This window comes from Sorex araneus, chromosome 8 (assembly GCF_027595985.1).
Source record: "Sorex araneus isolate mSorAra2 chromosome 8, mSorAra2.pri, whole genome shotgun sequence".
Lineage (NCBI taxonomy): Eukaryota > Metazoa > Chordata > Mammalia > Eulipotyphla > Soricidae > Sorex > Sorex araneus.
The window spans coordinates 46,016,587-46,031,170 of record NC_073309.1 but is presented as its reverse complement, the minus strand read 5'-3'; the positions used below and the strand labels follow the sequence as shown (position 1 = coordinate 46,031,170).

Here is a 14,584-nt window from a genome sequence, read left to right as displayed (position 1 = left end):
GCACAGGTGCGCGCACCCAGGAGGTTTCAGGGCCTTCCGCTTGCCTTGCACGCAGCTGACCTGGGTTTGATACCTGGCATCCTATGTGGTCCCCCAAGCACCGCCAGGAGTGAGTCCTCAGAGCAGAGCCAGGAGTAAGCCTGAGGACTGACAGGTGCTCCCTACTCCCACCCCCCCCAAAAAAAAAACATAGAAATTCCCAGAAGGTGCCAGATCCCCCAACTTCTCTAAACAAACTAGAAGCTTTGGCCAGGGACTCTGCTGTCATTTTTTTTTCTTTTTGGGTCACACCTGGCGATGCTCAGGGGTTACTCCTGGCTCTGCACTCAGGAATTACTCCTGGCAGTGCTCAGGGGACCATGTGGGATGCTGGGAATCGAACCCAGGTTGACCGCGTGCAAGGCAAACGCCCTACCCGCTGTGCTATCGCTCCAGCCCCTCTCTGCTGCCATTTAGTGCCAGCTCAGTGTCCCCTGTCCACTTCTCTCAGCCACCTTCCCCCCCTGCTACTCGGTTTCTTAACTTCACTCAGTATGTCTCATGATCCTTGAAGGATTTCCAAGTTCCCTCCTACCTGTGTTTTAAACATCCCTTTAAAAAAAAAAATTCAGAAACTCTTTTAGAAAGGCCAGGCAGTTAGGGACTAACACAGGGCTTAGCTGTGCTCTGAAACTGAAAGCCGGAGTGCTCAGAAATTCAAGCTTTTCTTGTAATGTGGGCGCCAGGCTGTGAGGCGACTTGGGGCAAGATTCTCTTTACACCCTGGGTAATATTCATGCTTTACTGAGACCTGCGGATGTGTCCGGTGATGGGCTGATGCCTTGACCCAGAGGGAGATCATCTTGCCTATGACATATGCTCCAGTCTGGGTAGTCTTACTATTTTATTTTATTTTATTTTTTTGCTTTTTTGATCACACCCAGTAATGCACAGGGGTCACTCCTGGCAGTGCCCCCATCGGTGCTCAGGGGACCATATGGGACGCTGGGAATCAAACCCAGGTCGGCCGCATGCAAGGCAAATGCCCTATCCGCTATGCTATCACTCCATCCCCAGTCTTCCTAAAATTTGAAAAATATCTGAATCCCCAAATGTGTCCAGCCCCCGGTATTTGGGTACTAGATCAAGAATTTGTGAGTACCAATTCCTGACACACACCTCCACCTTCTTCAAAATTTTTAGGTTTTTGGGGGGCTGGAGCGATAGCACAGTGGGTAGGGCGTTTGCCTTGCACGCAGCGGACCTGGGTTCTATTCCCAGCATTCCACATGGTCCCCTGAGCACCGCCAGGGGTGATTCCTGAGTGCAGAGCCAGGAGTGACCCCTGTGCATCGCCGGGTGTGACCCAGAAAGAAAAAAAAATTTAGGTTTTTTTTGCTTGTTTTTGTTGGATTTTTTGTTTGTTTGTTTGATTTTTGGGCCACACCCAGGGGTGCTCAGGGCTGACTCCTGGCTCTGGGCTCAGGATCACTCTGAAGGCTTGGCGGGGGGTGGGGTGTTGGGGTGCTGGGGATCGAACCAAGGCAAGTGCCCTCCCCACTGTATTATTGCTCCAGCCCCTAAAAATTTTTAGTTTTAGAGAAATAAGGTATTCCTGGGAATGCACTAGCTTCTTTGCAAAAACCTCTCCCAGGTCCCCCTACTTCCACTTATTACCCTATTAAAAATGCCCACCTGATTACCCTACCTATTAAAAATAATGACTGAGGCCAGAGCTATAGTACAGCAGTCGGATGTTTGCCTTGCACACAGCCGACCTGGGTTTGATCCTTGGCATCCCTTATGGTCCCCCAAGCACCGCCAGGATTAATTCCTGAGTGCAGAGCCAGAAGTGACCCCTGTGCATCGCTGGGTGTGGCCCCCCCAAAAAAATGACTGGGCCTGGAGAGAGAGAGTAGAGTAGGTAAGGTGCTTGCCTTGCACATGGCCAACCCGGGCTTGATCCCTGGCACCACATAGGGTCTCCCAAACCCTGTCAGAAGTAATCCCCGAGTATCACCATGTGACACAAAAAGAAAACTGAAACCAGAGCTGTTCAGGGCTTACTCTGGGCTCTGCACTCGGGGATCACTCCTGGCAGGGCTCAGAGACCACATGTGGTGCCGGGGATCAAACCCAGGTTGGCTACGTGCAAGGCGAGTGCTCTACCCACTATACTATTTCTCTGGTCCCCAACTTACTTTTCCTTTACTTTCAATCTACGGTTTTTGGGAGGTGCATACCTGGCACTGCACAGGGGCTATTTCTCACTCCTGGTGCTCGGGACCTCCGGCAAGCAGAGCGCATGCTCCAGCTCCTTAGCTATTCAGTTAGGAGTCTTTCAGGCCCTGCAAACTACACATTTTAAACCAAATCCTCCCATCCTGCAGAGGGGAAGCTGAGTTCTCTGTATTCAGAGGTTGGCCTGAGTGATCCAGAAATGCTGTAGCCGAGCAGGACCTAGCGGACAGGCCCCCCCAGCTGCGGCGCCCAGCTGGCTGAGGCTGGCTGGCAGCGCCTGCTGGGAGCCTGGAGGCTGGGCGGGGCAGTGCCAGGCAGTGCCAGGCAGCTAGAGGGTCCGTGGGAGGGAGACAGCGCCGTGTCACCCTGATGGGCAGTGACAGAGGGGCCTCCTGGGGCGTTCCCACCCAGCCGTGACCCGCCTCTCGCACCCACAGCCCCCCAAATGCTTGGAGCCACCATCCCACCCCGAGGAGCCCAGCGACCTGGAGGAGCTGGAGCAGTTTGCCCGCACCTTCAAGCAACGCCGCATCAAGCTGGGCTTCACGCAGGTCAGTGGTGATGCCCCGGGAGTGGAGGTGGGCGTGGCTAAGGGGCGTGGCCTGTCGCAGGAGAGGCGGGGCGGGGAGGGCGGGGCGGGCCAGCTGGTGGGCATGTTGAGTCCCCAACCCTGACAGCCGTCCCATTGGCCCACGGATCCAGGGTGACGTGGGCCTGGCCATGGGCAAGCTCTATGGCAACGACTTCAGCCAGACCACCATCTCCCGCTTCGAGGCCCTCAACCTGAGCTTCAAGAACATGTGCAAACTCAAGCCCCTCCTGGAGAAGTGGCTCAACGATGCAGGTGGGACTGGGCCGGGTGGACAGGCAGGGCCCGGTGGACGGGGAAGGGGCCAGGATGGAGTGAGGCGCCCGCTCACCGCCAATCTGCCTCCTCCCGACCACAGAGACGATGTCTGTGGACTCAAGCCTGCCCAGCCCCAACCAGCTGAGCAGCCCCAGCCTGGGCTTTGACGGGCTCCCCGGCCGGAGACGCAAGAAGAGGACCAGCATCGAGACAAACGTCCGCTTCGCCTTAGAGAAGAGTTTCCTAGCGGTGAGAACCCACTTCTGAGGGGTCCCAGGGAAGACAGGGGTGTGGGGAGGACCCCCACTGAGGCGCCCTGTGCCCACAGAACCAGAAGCCTACCTCAGAGGAGATCCTGCTGATCGCCGAGCAGCTGCACATGGAGAAGGAGGTGATCCGCGTCTGGTTCTGCAACCGGCGCCAGAAGGAGAAACGCATCAACCCCTGCAGTGCCGCCCCCATGCTGCCCAGCCCGGGGAAGCCGGCCAGCTACAGCCCCCACCTGGTACCCAGAGCCCCGCGGGCACCACCCCACCTCCTTGCCCCTCGGCTGTGTATGGTGTCAGGCATAACCTCCCTGCTTGTCTGCAGCGCCTGGGGCTGAGGCTGGGAGGTCCACCCTGGGGTGGACAGGAGTGAAGGGACAGCTGTGGGGGTCTCTGGGTTGGGTGCCCCAGCACCCACTGACACAGCATAGCTCAACAGAGTTCTCACCGAATGGAGGCAGGGGACAGACCCCCCCCCCACACACACACACACACAAAACGGGCTCAGGGGCAGACACAGGCAGACACCTTCACAGCAGCAGAGGGGGGGGCACAAGACCCCAGGGACTCTGTCCGTGCGGGGCTGAGGGCAGGCATGAGGGACAAGAGCAAGTTTTGAAGTCGGAGTGATAGTACAGCAGATAGGGTGTTTGCCTTGCACGCGGCCAACCTGTGTTCGATCCCTGGCTCCCATATGGTCCCCCAAGGACTGCCAGAATTAATTCCTGAGTACAGAGCCAGGAGTAACCCCTGAGCATTGCTCAGTGTGACCCAAAAAGCAAGAAAAAAGAAAAAAAAAGCAAGTTTGCCAGTCATGGAATGAACCAAGGGGCCCAAGTGTGGAGCCAAAGAGACAGGACAGGGGTTAGTTAAGGCACTTGCTTTCCATGTGGCCAGTCCCAGTTCAATCCCTGGTACCACCTGGTCCCCTGAGCACCTCCAGGAAGGACCCCTAAGCAGAGATGGGAGTAGCCTCTGAGTACTGTTAGGTGTGGCCCCCAAACTTGAGTGCTCCCAAGGAACAGAACATAGGAAGAGACCCCCCCAAGCCTGGGTGTATGGCCGTGTGAGATGCTCCAGTGAGATCGGGTGGGGTTGGAATCTCGCTCTGTGTGAATGGGGGGTACAACAGGGCTGGACCCCCAGTTGCATGCTCTGGAGCTTAAACTGGAACTCTGGGCTGGGAGGAGCTAAGTGGGGGTGTTGAGTGAGAACAGAGAGGCTCCCAGTGGTGAGGGGAGGCTGAAACTAGAGGCAAGAAAGCTGAGAAGGAGGCTGCCCGTGACCGCAGGAAAACAGAGCAGGACACACCTTATCCTTCCCTTCTCGCTCCCTCTCACTGCCTGACGGGGGGGTCTCTCAGAAACTGAGGGGTCACTCTGCTTCTCTGCTCTTGTCTCCATGCCTGCTCTTAAAGGGCAGAGCCCACAGCCTCTGGAGGTGAGGGGGTTTCAGTATGGCCAAACCGATGGCCAGGGTAATGGGACCATCCGTGCCCCAACGGGATGATGCTATCTGCCGAGAACCTTAGTCAGCTGGCAGCATCGGAGAAGATGGGGGTCACTCCGTGAAGCCTAGGGAAGCCCCAGCAGAAGCATGCCCAGCCTGGTCCCCCAGGGCCTCTCCCCCTTCGTCCTGTGGGCAGGCAATGGGGAATCAGTGGCCTGACCTGTTCTTTTCCTCCCTCCCTAGGTTACACCCCAAGGGGGCGCCGGGACCTTGCCACTGTCCCAAGCTTCCAGCAGTCTGAGCACAACAGGTCAGGGGGTGCTGACGATGCTGGGGTGGGGTCTGGGGTGGGGTCACAGCATGGGCCCCGGGTTCTCACACAGTCCCGGGCCACAGCAGCATTCCTCACCCACTCCATGACTTCCTAAGAGAGAAACGTACGGTGTGGGCTGGTGGACAGTGCCTGGACCAAGGTGCTGGTCCTGCACGGGCCAATCCCTGGTACCACATGGTCCCCTGAACATCACCAGGTGCACCCTTAGAGGCCCCCCAGCCATGCGGAGGTGGCCCCAAGAGATGATCCTCACCGCTGCAGGACTGGAGCAGCACACCCTCAGGTCCAGTCAGCCAGGAAACACACGGAGGGATCCCAGGGCCTCCTGAGCCCCGGCGCGCGCGCGCGCACACACACACACACACACACACACACACACACTCACACACATACACACACACACACTCACACACATACACACACACGCACACACATGCACGCGCGCGCACACACACACACACACACAAGAACAGGTTGCTGCCAAAGAGAGATGCACTTGGCTCACAGCTGCCCCCCAGAGTGCCCTCACAGCTGAGTCTCGGTCCCTAGACATGTCACAGCTCCATACAGGAACAGAGATGAAGGAGCCTATGTGCTCACACTTTGCACCCCGCACCCGCTTCCTGGGGTAGGGCGTGCTGGGCAAAGGCCTCCAGAGCCCTCCTGGGACAGAGATGGCCAAAGCTCTGGGAAAGAACTTTAAACTCCGCCCCCTGCAGTCCTCGCCTCAGTTACTCGGCGGCGAAGATCGGGGCCGTGTCCCCAGAGCGGAGATCTGAACAGTAGGAAAGAGGGGAGGTGACAGCTCTGCCCAGGGCGCGGGGCTTGAGGCTGGCTGGGCTCCGAGGCCGTCTCCGCGGCAGCCCCCGGCCTGGCCGCTAGAGGGAGCCCCGGGGCTGGGTTTCCCGGACGCAGTTCCGGTCGGGGCGTGCGGGAGCGGGGCGGGTCTGTGGGGTGTGCGCCGGGCACGGGGCAGCTGCTCTGACCGCGACCCCTCGCGGGGGGCACAGACCCGGGGGCGGGGAGAGGGCGCGGCTCAGGCGTGTGTGTCTCTCTCTCCGCAGTTACTACCTTATCCTCAGCTGTGGGGACGCTGCACCCCAGCCGGACAGCCAGCGGGGCCGGGGGCGGGGCCGCGCCCCCGCTCAACTCCATCCCCTCCGCCACGCCTCCACCCCCGGCCACCACCAACAGCACAAACCCCAGCCCTCAAGGCAGCCACTCGGCGATCGGCTTGTCGGGCCTGAACCCCAGCACGGGGTGAGTGGGTCGCGCGCGCCCGCGCGCGCGGGCGGCTGCGGGGCGCTGACCGGCTGCGGGGGCTTCGGGGCGGGGAGCTGCCCGCGCTAACCTCTGCTTTGCCTCTTGCAGAAGCACAATGGTGGGGTTGAGCTCGGGGCTGAGCCCGGCCCTCATGAGCAACAACCCTCTGGCCACTATCCAAGGTGCGTGCCGCCTCCCGCCACTACTCCCCGGCCACCAGCCCTGCCCCCTGCCTTCAGCTGCCCCCTCCTCCCCCCGCCCCCTGCTCTGCCCTCCGCTCACTGCATCGCTTGCTGCCTCTTCACCCCATCTCACCTCTGGGGGGTGCCAAGGGGAGCAGTGGGAGGGAGAGAGGGGGCGGCGAGGCGGTGGGAAGGCGCCCCCAGCCCCCGCCTCTCTTTCTCCCCCCTGCCAGCCCTGGCCTCTGGTGGAACCCTGCCCCTTACCAGCCTTGACAGCAGCGGGAACCTGGTGCTGGGGGCGGCCGGCGCGGCCCCGGGGAGCCCCGGCCTGGTGACCTCGCCGCTCTTCCTGAACCACGCGGGGCTGCCGCTGCTCAGCGCCCCACCGGGCGTGGGCCTGGTGTCGGCGGCCGCGGCGGCCGTGGCGGCCTCCATCTCCAGCAAGTCCCCCGGACTCTCCTCGTCCTCCTCCTCGTCCTCGTCCTCCTCCTCCTCGTCGTCCTCCTCGTCCTCCTCCACGTGCAGCGAGGGGGCAGCACAGACCCCCGGAGGCCCTGAGGCCGGGTCCAAGGCCGAGTGAGGGCGCTCCCCGCCTCCCCCCTCCTCCTCCTCTGACCCCCACCTCCTCGGCCCCCAGTCTGGGAAAAATTGGTCGAGGAGGCCAGCATTCGGGGGACACAGAGGGTCCTCGCAGCAGGAGTGACCAGGGAGCAAAGACCAAAACCCAACCCAACCGACCGACCAAAAAGAAAAAGCAACCGACCAACGGCAAAGAAAACCAAAAATAATCACAGCAGAAACCAGCTGCCCCAAAGGAACCAGAGGTGACTAGAAAACAAACCAAAAACGCCCCCAAACCCGTCCCCACCAAACCCACCAAACCAAAAACCAGTCACGAGCCAGACCTCAGCGTGTACCCCCTCACTGCTACGACACCAAATATGACCCCCAGCCCGGCCGGGAGCCATGGCCGCTGGACCTCAGCCAGGCCGAGCTGGGGGCACCAAGCCCCACCTTGCCTCCCCTCGAGGGAGCCTGAGAAGGAAAGAGAGAAGGGGCCAGCCTCCTTGCCCCAGGCCCCCTGCCCTGGGGCCGCACAGACAGGGCACCTGCGGCCCAGGGGCACGGGGAGGGCCGGCCACCCAGCAAACGTTCTTTTCCGGAAGGTAAAGAGAAAGGCCCGACACCGTACACCAAATATTCCGTAGCTTCATCCAAAGGATGTACAGAATTTTTAGCGTTGTGCTCAACAGAATGTGTCCCCCGACCCATGTCTCCCTCTGTTCCCTGGGCCCCGGCTCTCCTCCGTGGGCAGGGGGTGCTTTAACCTCCTCCCTCCCCCAGCCCTGGGAGAGCGCTGGGGACAGCTTGTGGTCCCTGTACCTCTCCCTTCGAAGGGTGGGCTAGGCCGTCTTGCCAAGTTCTAGCTCTCACAACCCCTGCCCCCGGCCCTGCACCCCATCACCCCTTCTCTGCTCTGGAACCTCCCCCTGCGCCCAGTCCGTGGGCAGGTGGCCGGTTCCAGCAAGGGGGCCGGGGATGCTGGGCCTTCGAGTCGTCTTGTTTTCCATCCTTGTCTGTCAGTTTCCCTAAAGAAAAAAAAAAAAAAGAAATTCATATTCCAGTGCCTATCCGTGGGATCCTTCCCGTTCTTGACATCGACCAGAAACCAAAAAGAACTCACCTCGTCTCCCCTGTCCCCCTCGCCCCCCCCCACATGCACACACGCACGCACCCCGCGGTGGGGCTCCTCCAGGGGCGGCCCATCAGGGTCCCTGCGGCTGACGGGATCTGGACCATGACCCACGGTCCTCATCTGAGCCCATCCTGGGCCCCAGAGTCTCGGCGACACCCCGCTTCTGCCCAGCCCTGGACACGCCTCGCCACCAAGGGAGAGCCGCTGGGAGCCACTGGCCCCCCACCGTCGGAGAGGCCAGCTGTCTTGAACCAAAAAAAAAAAAAACCAAACAAACAAAAACCAAACACAAAAAAAACAAACAATAAATGAAAACTAGAAAAAAAAAAGAATTTATAGAGATATATATATTTAAGGGAAAGAAGACGAGGACACTGGGTGAAGAAGGAGCCGCTCCCTACCCGGGGGGCCAGGCCTCGGTCCCCAGGCGGCCGGTCAGTCGGACAGAAGGACAGATACTTCTTTCTCTTCACAAATACCTCATGCACGTCGTGTCGTCTTCTTCGGGAAGCCGAGGGGCGGCGGGGGCAGCGCCTGGCCTGGGCCGGGGCGGATGGAAGCGGGTGGCAGGGCTGAGAGAGGTTGTCAGGGACAGGGGTGCAGAGCCCCGAACTCCCCGCTCCACCACCCCCTAAACCCCCCATCAACTGAAAAAAAGCTTTAAAAAAAAACAGGAAACAGGAAGGAAAAAAAAATGGATAAGAAAGCAAAAAGAATGGACGAAGGCAAAGTAGCAAACTTTTGGGTGGTTTGATTCTCCTTTGATTCCTTTTTCTGTTCTCTCCTGCCTCTCCTCTCTGCTTGCCACCCCCCACCCCGCCCCTCGCCCCCCTCCTGCCTCTCTCAAGCTCCTTTCCGTGTCTCTCCTCAAACCAAAGTGTTGCTGTGAAGGACGCGAGCCATCGAAATCAGAGTTGGGCCCCCACCACAGCCGCTGTGGGGACACCCCCCTTCCCACCTGGCTGGGCAGGAGGAGGGGGGCCCAGAGTCCTGGGACAGGCTGTGCTGCCGGACGCCCCACCAAGAAGAGGCCACCCCAGGGCCCCCCCCAGAGGCCTCCGCGTTCTCTTTAACTTCTTGCCCTTCTTGCCCCGGGAAAGGAAACTGTTGGGCTGCGCCAGGAGCAGCAGAGACTCCCCAAAGCAGGGGTCTGGGGGGGCCTCTCGTCGGGCAGCAGTGGAGACGCTTCAGTCTCCGACCCTCCTCGCCGGGACGCCAGCGATGCCAGTCACCTGTTCCTGCCCTCGCTGCCTCTCAGTGTGGCCGTTCCTGTTTCCTGAAGAGACGCGCCTGGCAGCAGGGGCCTGAACCCCAGCCCCGGTGGCGGCAATGGGGGGGGCCAAAGGCGCCTGACCAGACAAGGAGGACTGCATTGGAGCCAAGGAATGACAACGGAAACCCCTCTGAAATGACAGGCAGCATGGAAGGCATGGTGGAGATGACTCGAACAAAAACTATGATTCTAGACCAAAAAACAAAACGAAACAAAAAAAAAAAAACCAAAAAAATGAAAAAAAAAAGAAAAAAAAAAAAGGAAAAGCAAATCCAGGACTCCCCGCTGCCCACTTCCTCCTGCTTCCTCCTCCCGCCTGCCACCACCTGGGACCTCTCCGCACCCTAAAACCCAGGCGGGCAGGGGGGCAGAGAGGAGAGGAAGAAGCAGGGGGCAGGAAGGGGGCTGATGCCCTGACAGTGGTGGAGGGACCCCCGTGCAGCCGGGGGTGGTGGGGACCCTCCCCATTCAACCCCCTTAACTAGGAGAAGAAAAACAAGGATAAAAGAGAAATTCCTGGGAGGGGGCAGAAATACCAAATCCCAAGCTTTAACTACAGCTGTGAAACCAAATATTGGGAAGGGGGTGGGAGGGAGGGAGGGGCCAGTGTGCCCCAGGTCTCCCCCCGGGCCCCCTCCCCCGAGGACTCGAGATAAGGCACCAAATACCTCATAGAACTTTAATGTTAAAAAAAAAAAAAGGAAACCAAATATCGTTGGCTGGGGGCCAGCCAGGGCAAGGGGCTGGGGGGGGCTGGAGGGAGCCAGGGTTGGGGTGAGGGTGGGGGAATTCATGCTCCCCACCCCCCTTCACCCCTTTCTACTCCAGTCTCCCCTGTCTCGACTCCGGGAAACAAAACTATCTCATCGTTTTTATTTTGTGGTCTGTACAGAGCCTGCGTCCGTGTGTCTGTGTGTGAACGAGAGAGTTGGGGGGGTTGGGAAACTTTGTGTGCGGCATGGGAGCAGGGACCCCAGGTCAGGTTCTGAGCTAGGTGAGATTCTGAGGGCGGGGGGCAGTGGGAGGGGGCAGGGCCCTGGGCTAAAAGAGAGGAAGGTGAGTGGATTTGGAGAAAAGAGGTCCCTGGGTTTCTCTGCTCCCCAACCCTGACCTCCTGCTTTGAGGGAGGGAGAGAGGGTCTGCCCTTGGCGTGGGCCTTCTAAGTGTGCCAAAAATCAAAAAAACAATGCCAGTAACTCAGACTCCCCTCTCTGTTCTCTTCTGGGAGGTGTGCTTGGAAGTGGGTGGGTGGGGAGGGGGGCTTAAGTAGGGGTGGGCAGACATGGGATACCCATTCCGCAGGAGGAGTGGGGCTAAAGGAGAAAGATGTGAACTTAGCCCACATCTTGCCCGGGAGGAGGTGGAGAGGGTTTTCGAAGCCCCACACCTATGAGGATGGGGTGGGAAGGTGACTGTCCTCCTTCCCCCACCCACATCCCAGGTGCCTCTCGCTCCTGTCAGGCTGGGCCAGGGTGGAGGGAACGGGGTGAGAGTGAGACCGACAGCAAGACTGAGACACACGGGCCCCACTGGCCTCTGGGTGGGAAAGGCAAGTGCGAGAGATAAAGGCCTCCAAGAGAAAAAAGAGAAACAAACCAAAGATTTAACCATTAAAAAAAAAAAAAACCCACAGACAACTCCGCTACCTTTTTATACGTTGGAAAAAAAAAGTGAAAAAAATTTAAAAAGAAAAAGCAAAAAAAAAAAAAAAAAACCTCCAAGCCGCAGTCCCTGCGTGCGGTTTGAACTTTGACCTCAGCAGTCTCCAAAGCAAGATGACGATGAGAAAGGCGAGAAAGAAAAAAAAAAATTAATAATGTATATTTTTAACTATTTGTCCTTGAGATGTTAGCTCCTTATTCAACAAACACAAAAGAAAAAGGAGAGAAAAATCCTGAGAGGTGTTGCTGGGACGGAGACAAACTACTTACTATGTCTGTGACCCCTCCCCTCTGCCCTCCTTCCTCTTCTCCTTCCCTCCCTCCACCCAGCTGCCCTTCCCCAGTCTGTCCCCCCAAGCCCAGGGGCTCAGTATTTATTTATATGATTGCAGGGTGACTGGGGGTCTCTCTCCAAAACTTGTAGAGGGCCTTTGGATCCTGGAGGCACGAGGAAGGGGCAGATCTGGGGAAAAGCAGGGGCCAGAGGTTTGATCAGCTCTTTTCTGGCTTCTTATTCCACTGTCGCCACCACCGCCGCCACCACCACCGACACCCAAATTTAAGGCCACACCAGGGTGAGGTGCCACCTGCCACCCTACCTTGCAAAGATCTGATTGGTTCAGCCCTTCCTGGGGTGGGTGTCTTGCCTACTCACTCAAGGACCAGGCTGGAGAGTGGCTGGGAAGTGGTGGTGCACAGAGGGCCAGGGAGACCGAAGTGGTACTGGGAGACTGAGCAGGCCCTGGAGACCTGCCTTTCCTCCGTTCTCACCAAGTCAGCCCCCTTTTCAGTTCTGTCTGACCCCGGTGTTGGCAGCCCCTCCCTGCCCATCCTGTATTCCCCTTCCCTGTCTCTTCTCGTGGTAGCGGGTTAGCGTTTCAGTGTTCTTAACTCCAATCTGCTTGTTCATTGTACAATGTGCTTCTTTTAAGGCCCCATTTTTGTAACTTGAGTGTGTCATTCATCTGAACAACATCAAAAAATAAAAAATTAAAAACTGTACAGAGAAATGATGCCTGTTCTCCCTTGGTCTCTGTCTGGGACAGGTGGAGGGGGATGTGGAGATGGGACAGGTCCCTGTGGAGGGTTTGCTCCTGGTCAGTGACAGCTCAAAAGTCAGGTCTGAGCGATGACTTTTTGTTTTGTTTGGATCACACCCGGCGATGCACAGGGGTTACTCCTGGCTCATGCACTCAGGAATCACCCCTGGCAGCGCTCAGGGGACCATATGGGATGCTGGGAATCGAACCTGGGTTGGCCGAGTGCAAGGCAAACACCCTACCCACTGTGCTATTTCTCCAGCCCCTGAGTGATGATGACTTTTGCTAATCAGAAATTCAAGTATCAGAACTTGGTATGAATGAAAATCTGCTATTTTCCACATAGCTCACCCTGGATGCATTAGCTCGTGTACTCATTTATACCACTGGGAGAGTTAGCTCTGTGATCATCACTTGTATCACTTGTCATCCCATTGATCTTCGATTTGCTCGAGCGGGGCCACAGTTAGTCTGTGACCATGAGCATGAGAATTCAATGCGATGTAAGGAGTGTTTAGCATTGATCTTCACATTACCTTCAGTAAATCAAAGAACCAGGAGCCTGGAAACCACTGGGCACTGCTCCATTCCTATCCCCAATGGATGAGGATCCTTATTTTTGCCACACCCAGTGTCCTGGCTGTGCTCAGGATCACTCCTGGTGATGCTCAGGGGACCATATGTGAGGCTGAAAATTGAACTGCAGTCATCCACAAGAAAGAGGAACACCTTAACCCCCTATTTTACTTTTCTGGCCCCTATACTATCTCCTGGTCCCGATAACTGGACTTTCTTCAAGCCATCAGGTAACCTGACTGTCCCATCCTCTGATCAAAGTCTGGCACAAAAGTGCTAGGGCTCTGTGAATTCCAGAACAAAGGCTAGGTGTACAAGGGAAAGGAATAGTAAAAGGGTTTGCTAGTTTAAAAAGATACAATGTGGGGGCTGGAGCGATAGCACAGCGGGTAGGGCGTTTGCCTTGCACGCGGCCGACCTAGGTTCGAATCCCAGCATCCCATATGGTCCCCGAGCACTGCCAGGGGTAATTCCTGAGTGCAGAGCCAGGAGTAACCTCTGTGCATCGCCAGGTGTGACCCAAAAAGCAAAAAAAAAAAAAAAAAAAAGATACAATGTTTTCCACTGCATAGTTTTAAAATACAAAAGCCCTACCAGGATAAGGGGGACAACTCAGCCCTGTGGGTACTTAGTCCTGAGCACTGTGGGCTAAGTACCATCAGGCCGGTGTAGCTGGGGGTGGTCCCTATTTAAAAAATAAAAGGGCGAAGAGACAGTAAGGGTGAAGACACTTGCCTTGCACAGAGCCCACCCATGTTCAAATCCCCAGCACTGCATCACACACACTCTGCATATGGTCGAGCAGACCCAGGCAATTGTTGGTGACGTGAGCCCAAAACCCAGAAACAAAACCGAAAACCAGAACACATCCCTCCAACTTTCCAATCAGCAGTGACAGGAGCAGGGAGAGATGACACACTGCGAATAACACCCAAAGAAAGGGCTTTGGGTCTGGTTCCCTCCCTGCTTTTAGGTGGTTCTGAGGCCCATAGGCCCTGGTTGCAAAAAGTTCCTAAAAAGGGGCTGGAGAGATAGCACAGCGGGTAGGGCGTTTGCCTTGCACTCGGCCGACCCGGGTTCAAATCCCAGCATCCCATATGGTCCCCTGAGCACGGCCAGGGGTAATTCCTGAGTGCAGAGCCAGGAGTAACCCCTGTGCATCGCCAGGTGTGACCCAAAAAGCAAAAAAAAAAAAAAAAAAAAAAAAGGTCCTAAAAACCCATCCTGTGCTAAGATCAGGTGGCATACCTGAATGTCCATGACCTTTCTCTTGCCACGGTACTGTACCCTGAGGACTTTTCTGGCCCTTGACAGCAATGTGTGCAGCTACCACAGCCAACTGAACACAGGCCATGCATGTCTCTCCATCTAGGGGCTAGGGACCAGTTCCTTCCCTCTGAACTGGCACGCCCAAACTTCCAGTCTCCTCCGGATGCATGTGCAGAAGAATCCAAATGCATTCCAAGTTTGAGGACTTCTGCCTGCCTTCTTCAACACCACTGCCCAACCAGAGTTGGATTGGTGGCATCTTACAGAATGGGTTCAGCTGAGTCACATTAGGCTGGGGGGAGAGGGGGCGGGAAACGCCCTAATTCCATTATAAACAGTTTCCCTTTTACATCTCATTTCTTCAGGTTACAAACAAGAATTCTTCCCCACAGAGATGGAAGCAATCTGGGAAGGGGGTGCTTATTTTGTTCAGGGTGTAGGTTTTAGTCAATTTGAGCCAAGACTAGAACAACAACTGAGCACTACTTGGGAGTGACATACCATCTCT

At 57.1% G+C, this 14,584-nt stretch overlaps 1 protein-coding gene across 6 annotated transcripts in view; it reads left to right on the top strand.

Annotated features, from left to right (window-relative positions):
* POU2F2 (POU class 2 homeobox 2) overlaps window positions 1–10,753 on the top strand; it is a 63,058-nt gene extending 52,305 nt beyond the window's left edge. For 4 of the 6 annotated variants that reach the window (XM_055146039.1, XM_055146040.1, XM_055146038.1 and 1 more), the window contains 8 exons: window positions 2,658–2,771; window positions 2,923–3,064; window positions 3,168–3,316; window positions 3,396–3,572; window positions 5,026–5,092; window positions 6,181–6,376; window positions 6,488–6,561; window positions 6,795–10,753. In XM_055146039.1, coding sequence (XP_055002014.1) covers window positions 2,658–2,771; window positions 2,923–3,064; window positions 3,168–3,316; window positions 3,396–3,572; window positions 5,026–5,092; window positions 6,181–6,376; window positions 6,488–6,561; window positions 6,795–7,141 — 1,266 coding nt within the window. In that variant the 3' untranslated portion in view covers window positions 7,142–10,753. The remainder of the gene's footprint in view (window positions 1–2,657; window positions 2,772–2,922; window positions 3,065–3,167; window positions 3,317–3,395; window positions 3,573–5,025; window positions 5,093–6,180; window positions 6,377–6,487; window positions 6,562–6,794) is intronic. The other 2 variants (XM_004620701.2, XM_055146042.1) reach the window with 1 other exon arrangement.
* The last annotated feature ends 3,831 nt before the right edge of the window (window positions 10,754–14,584 follow it).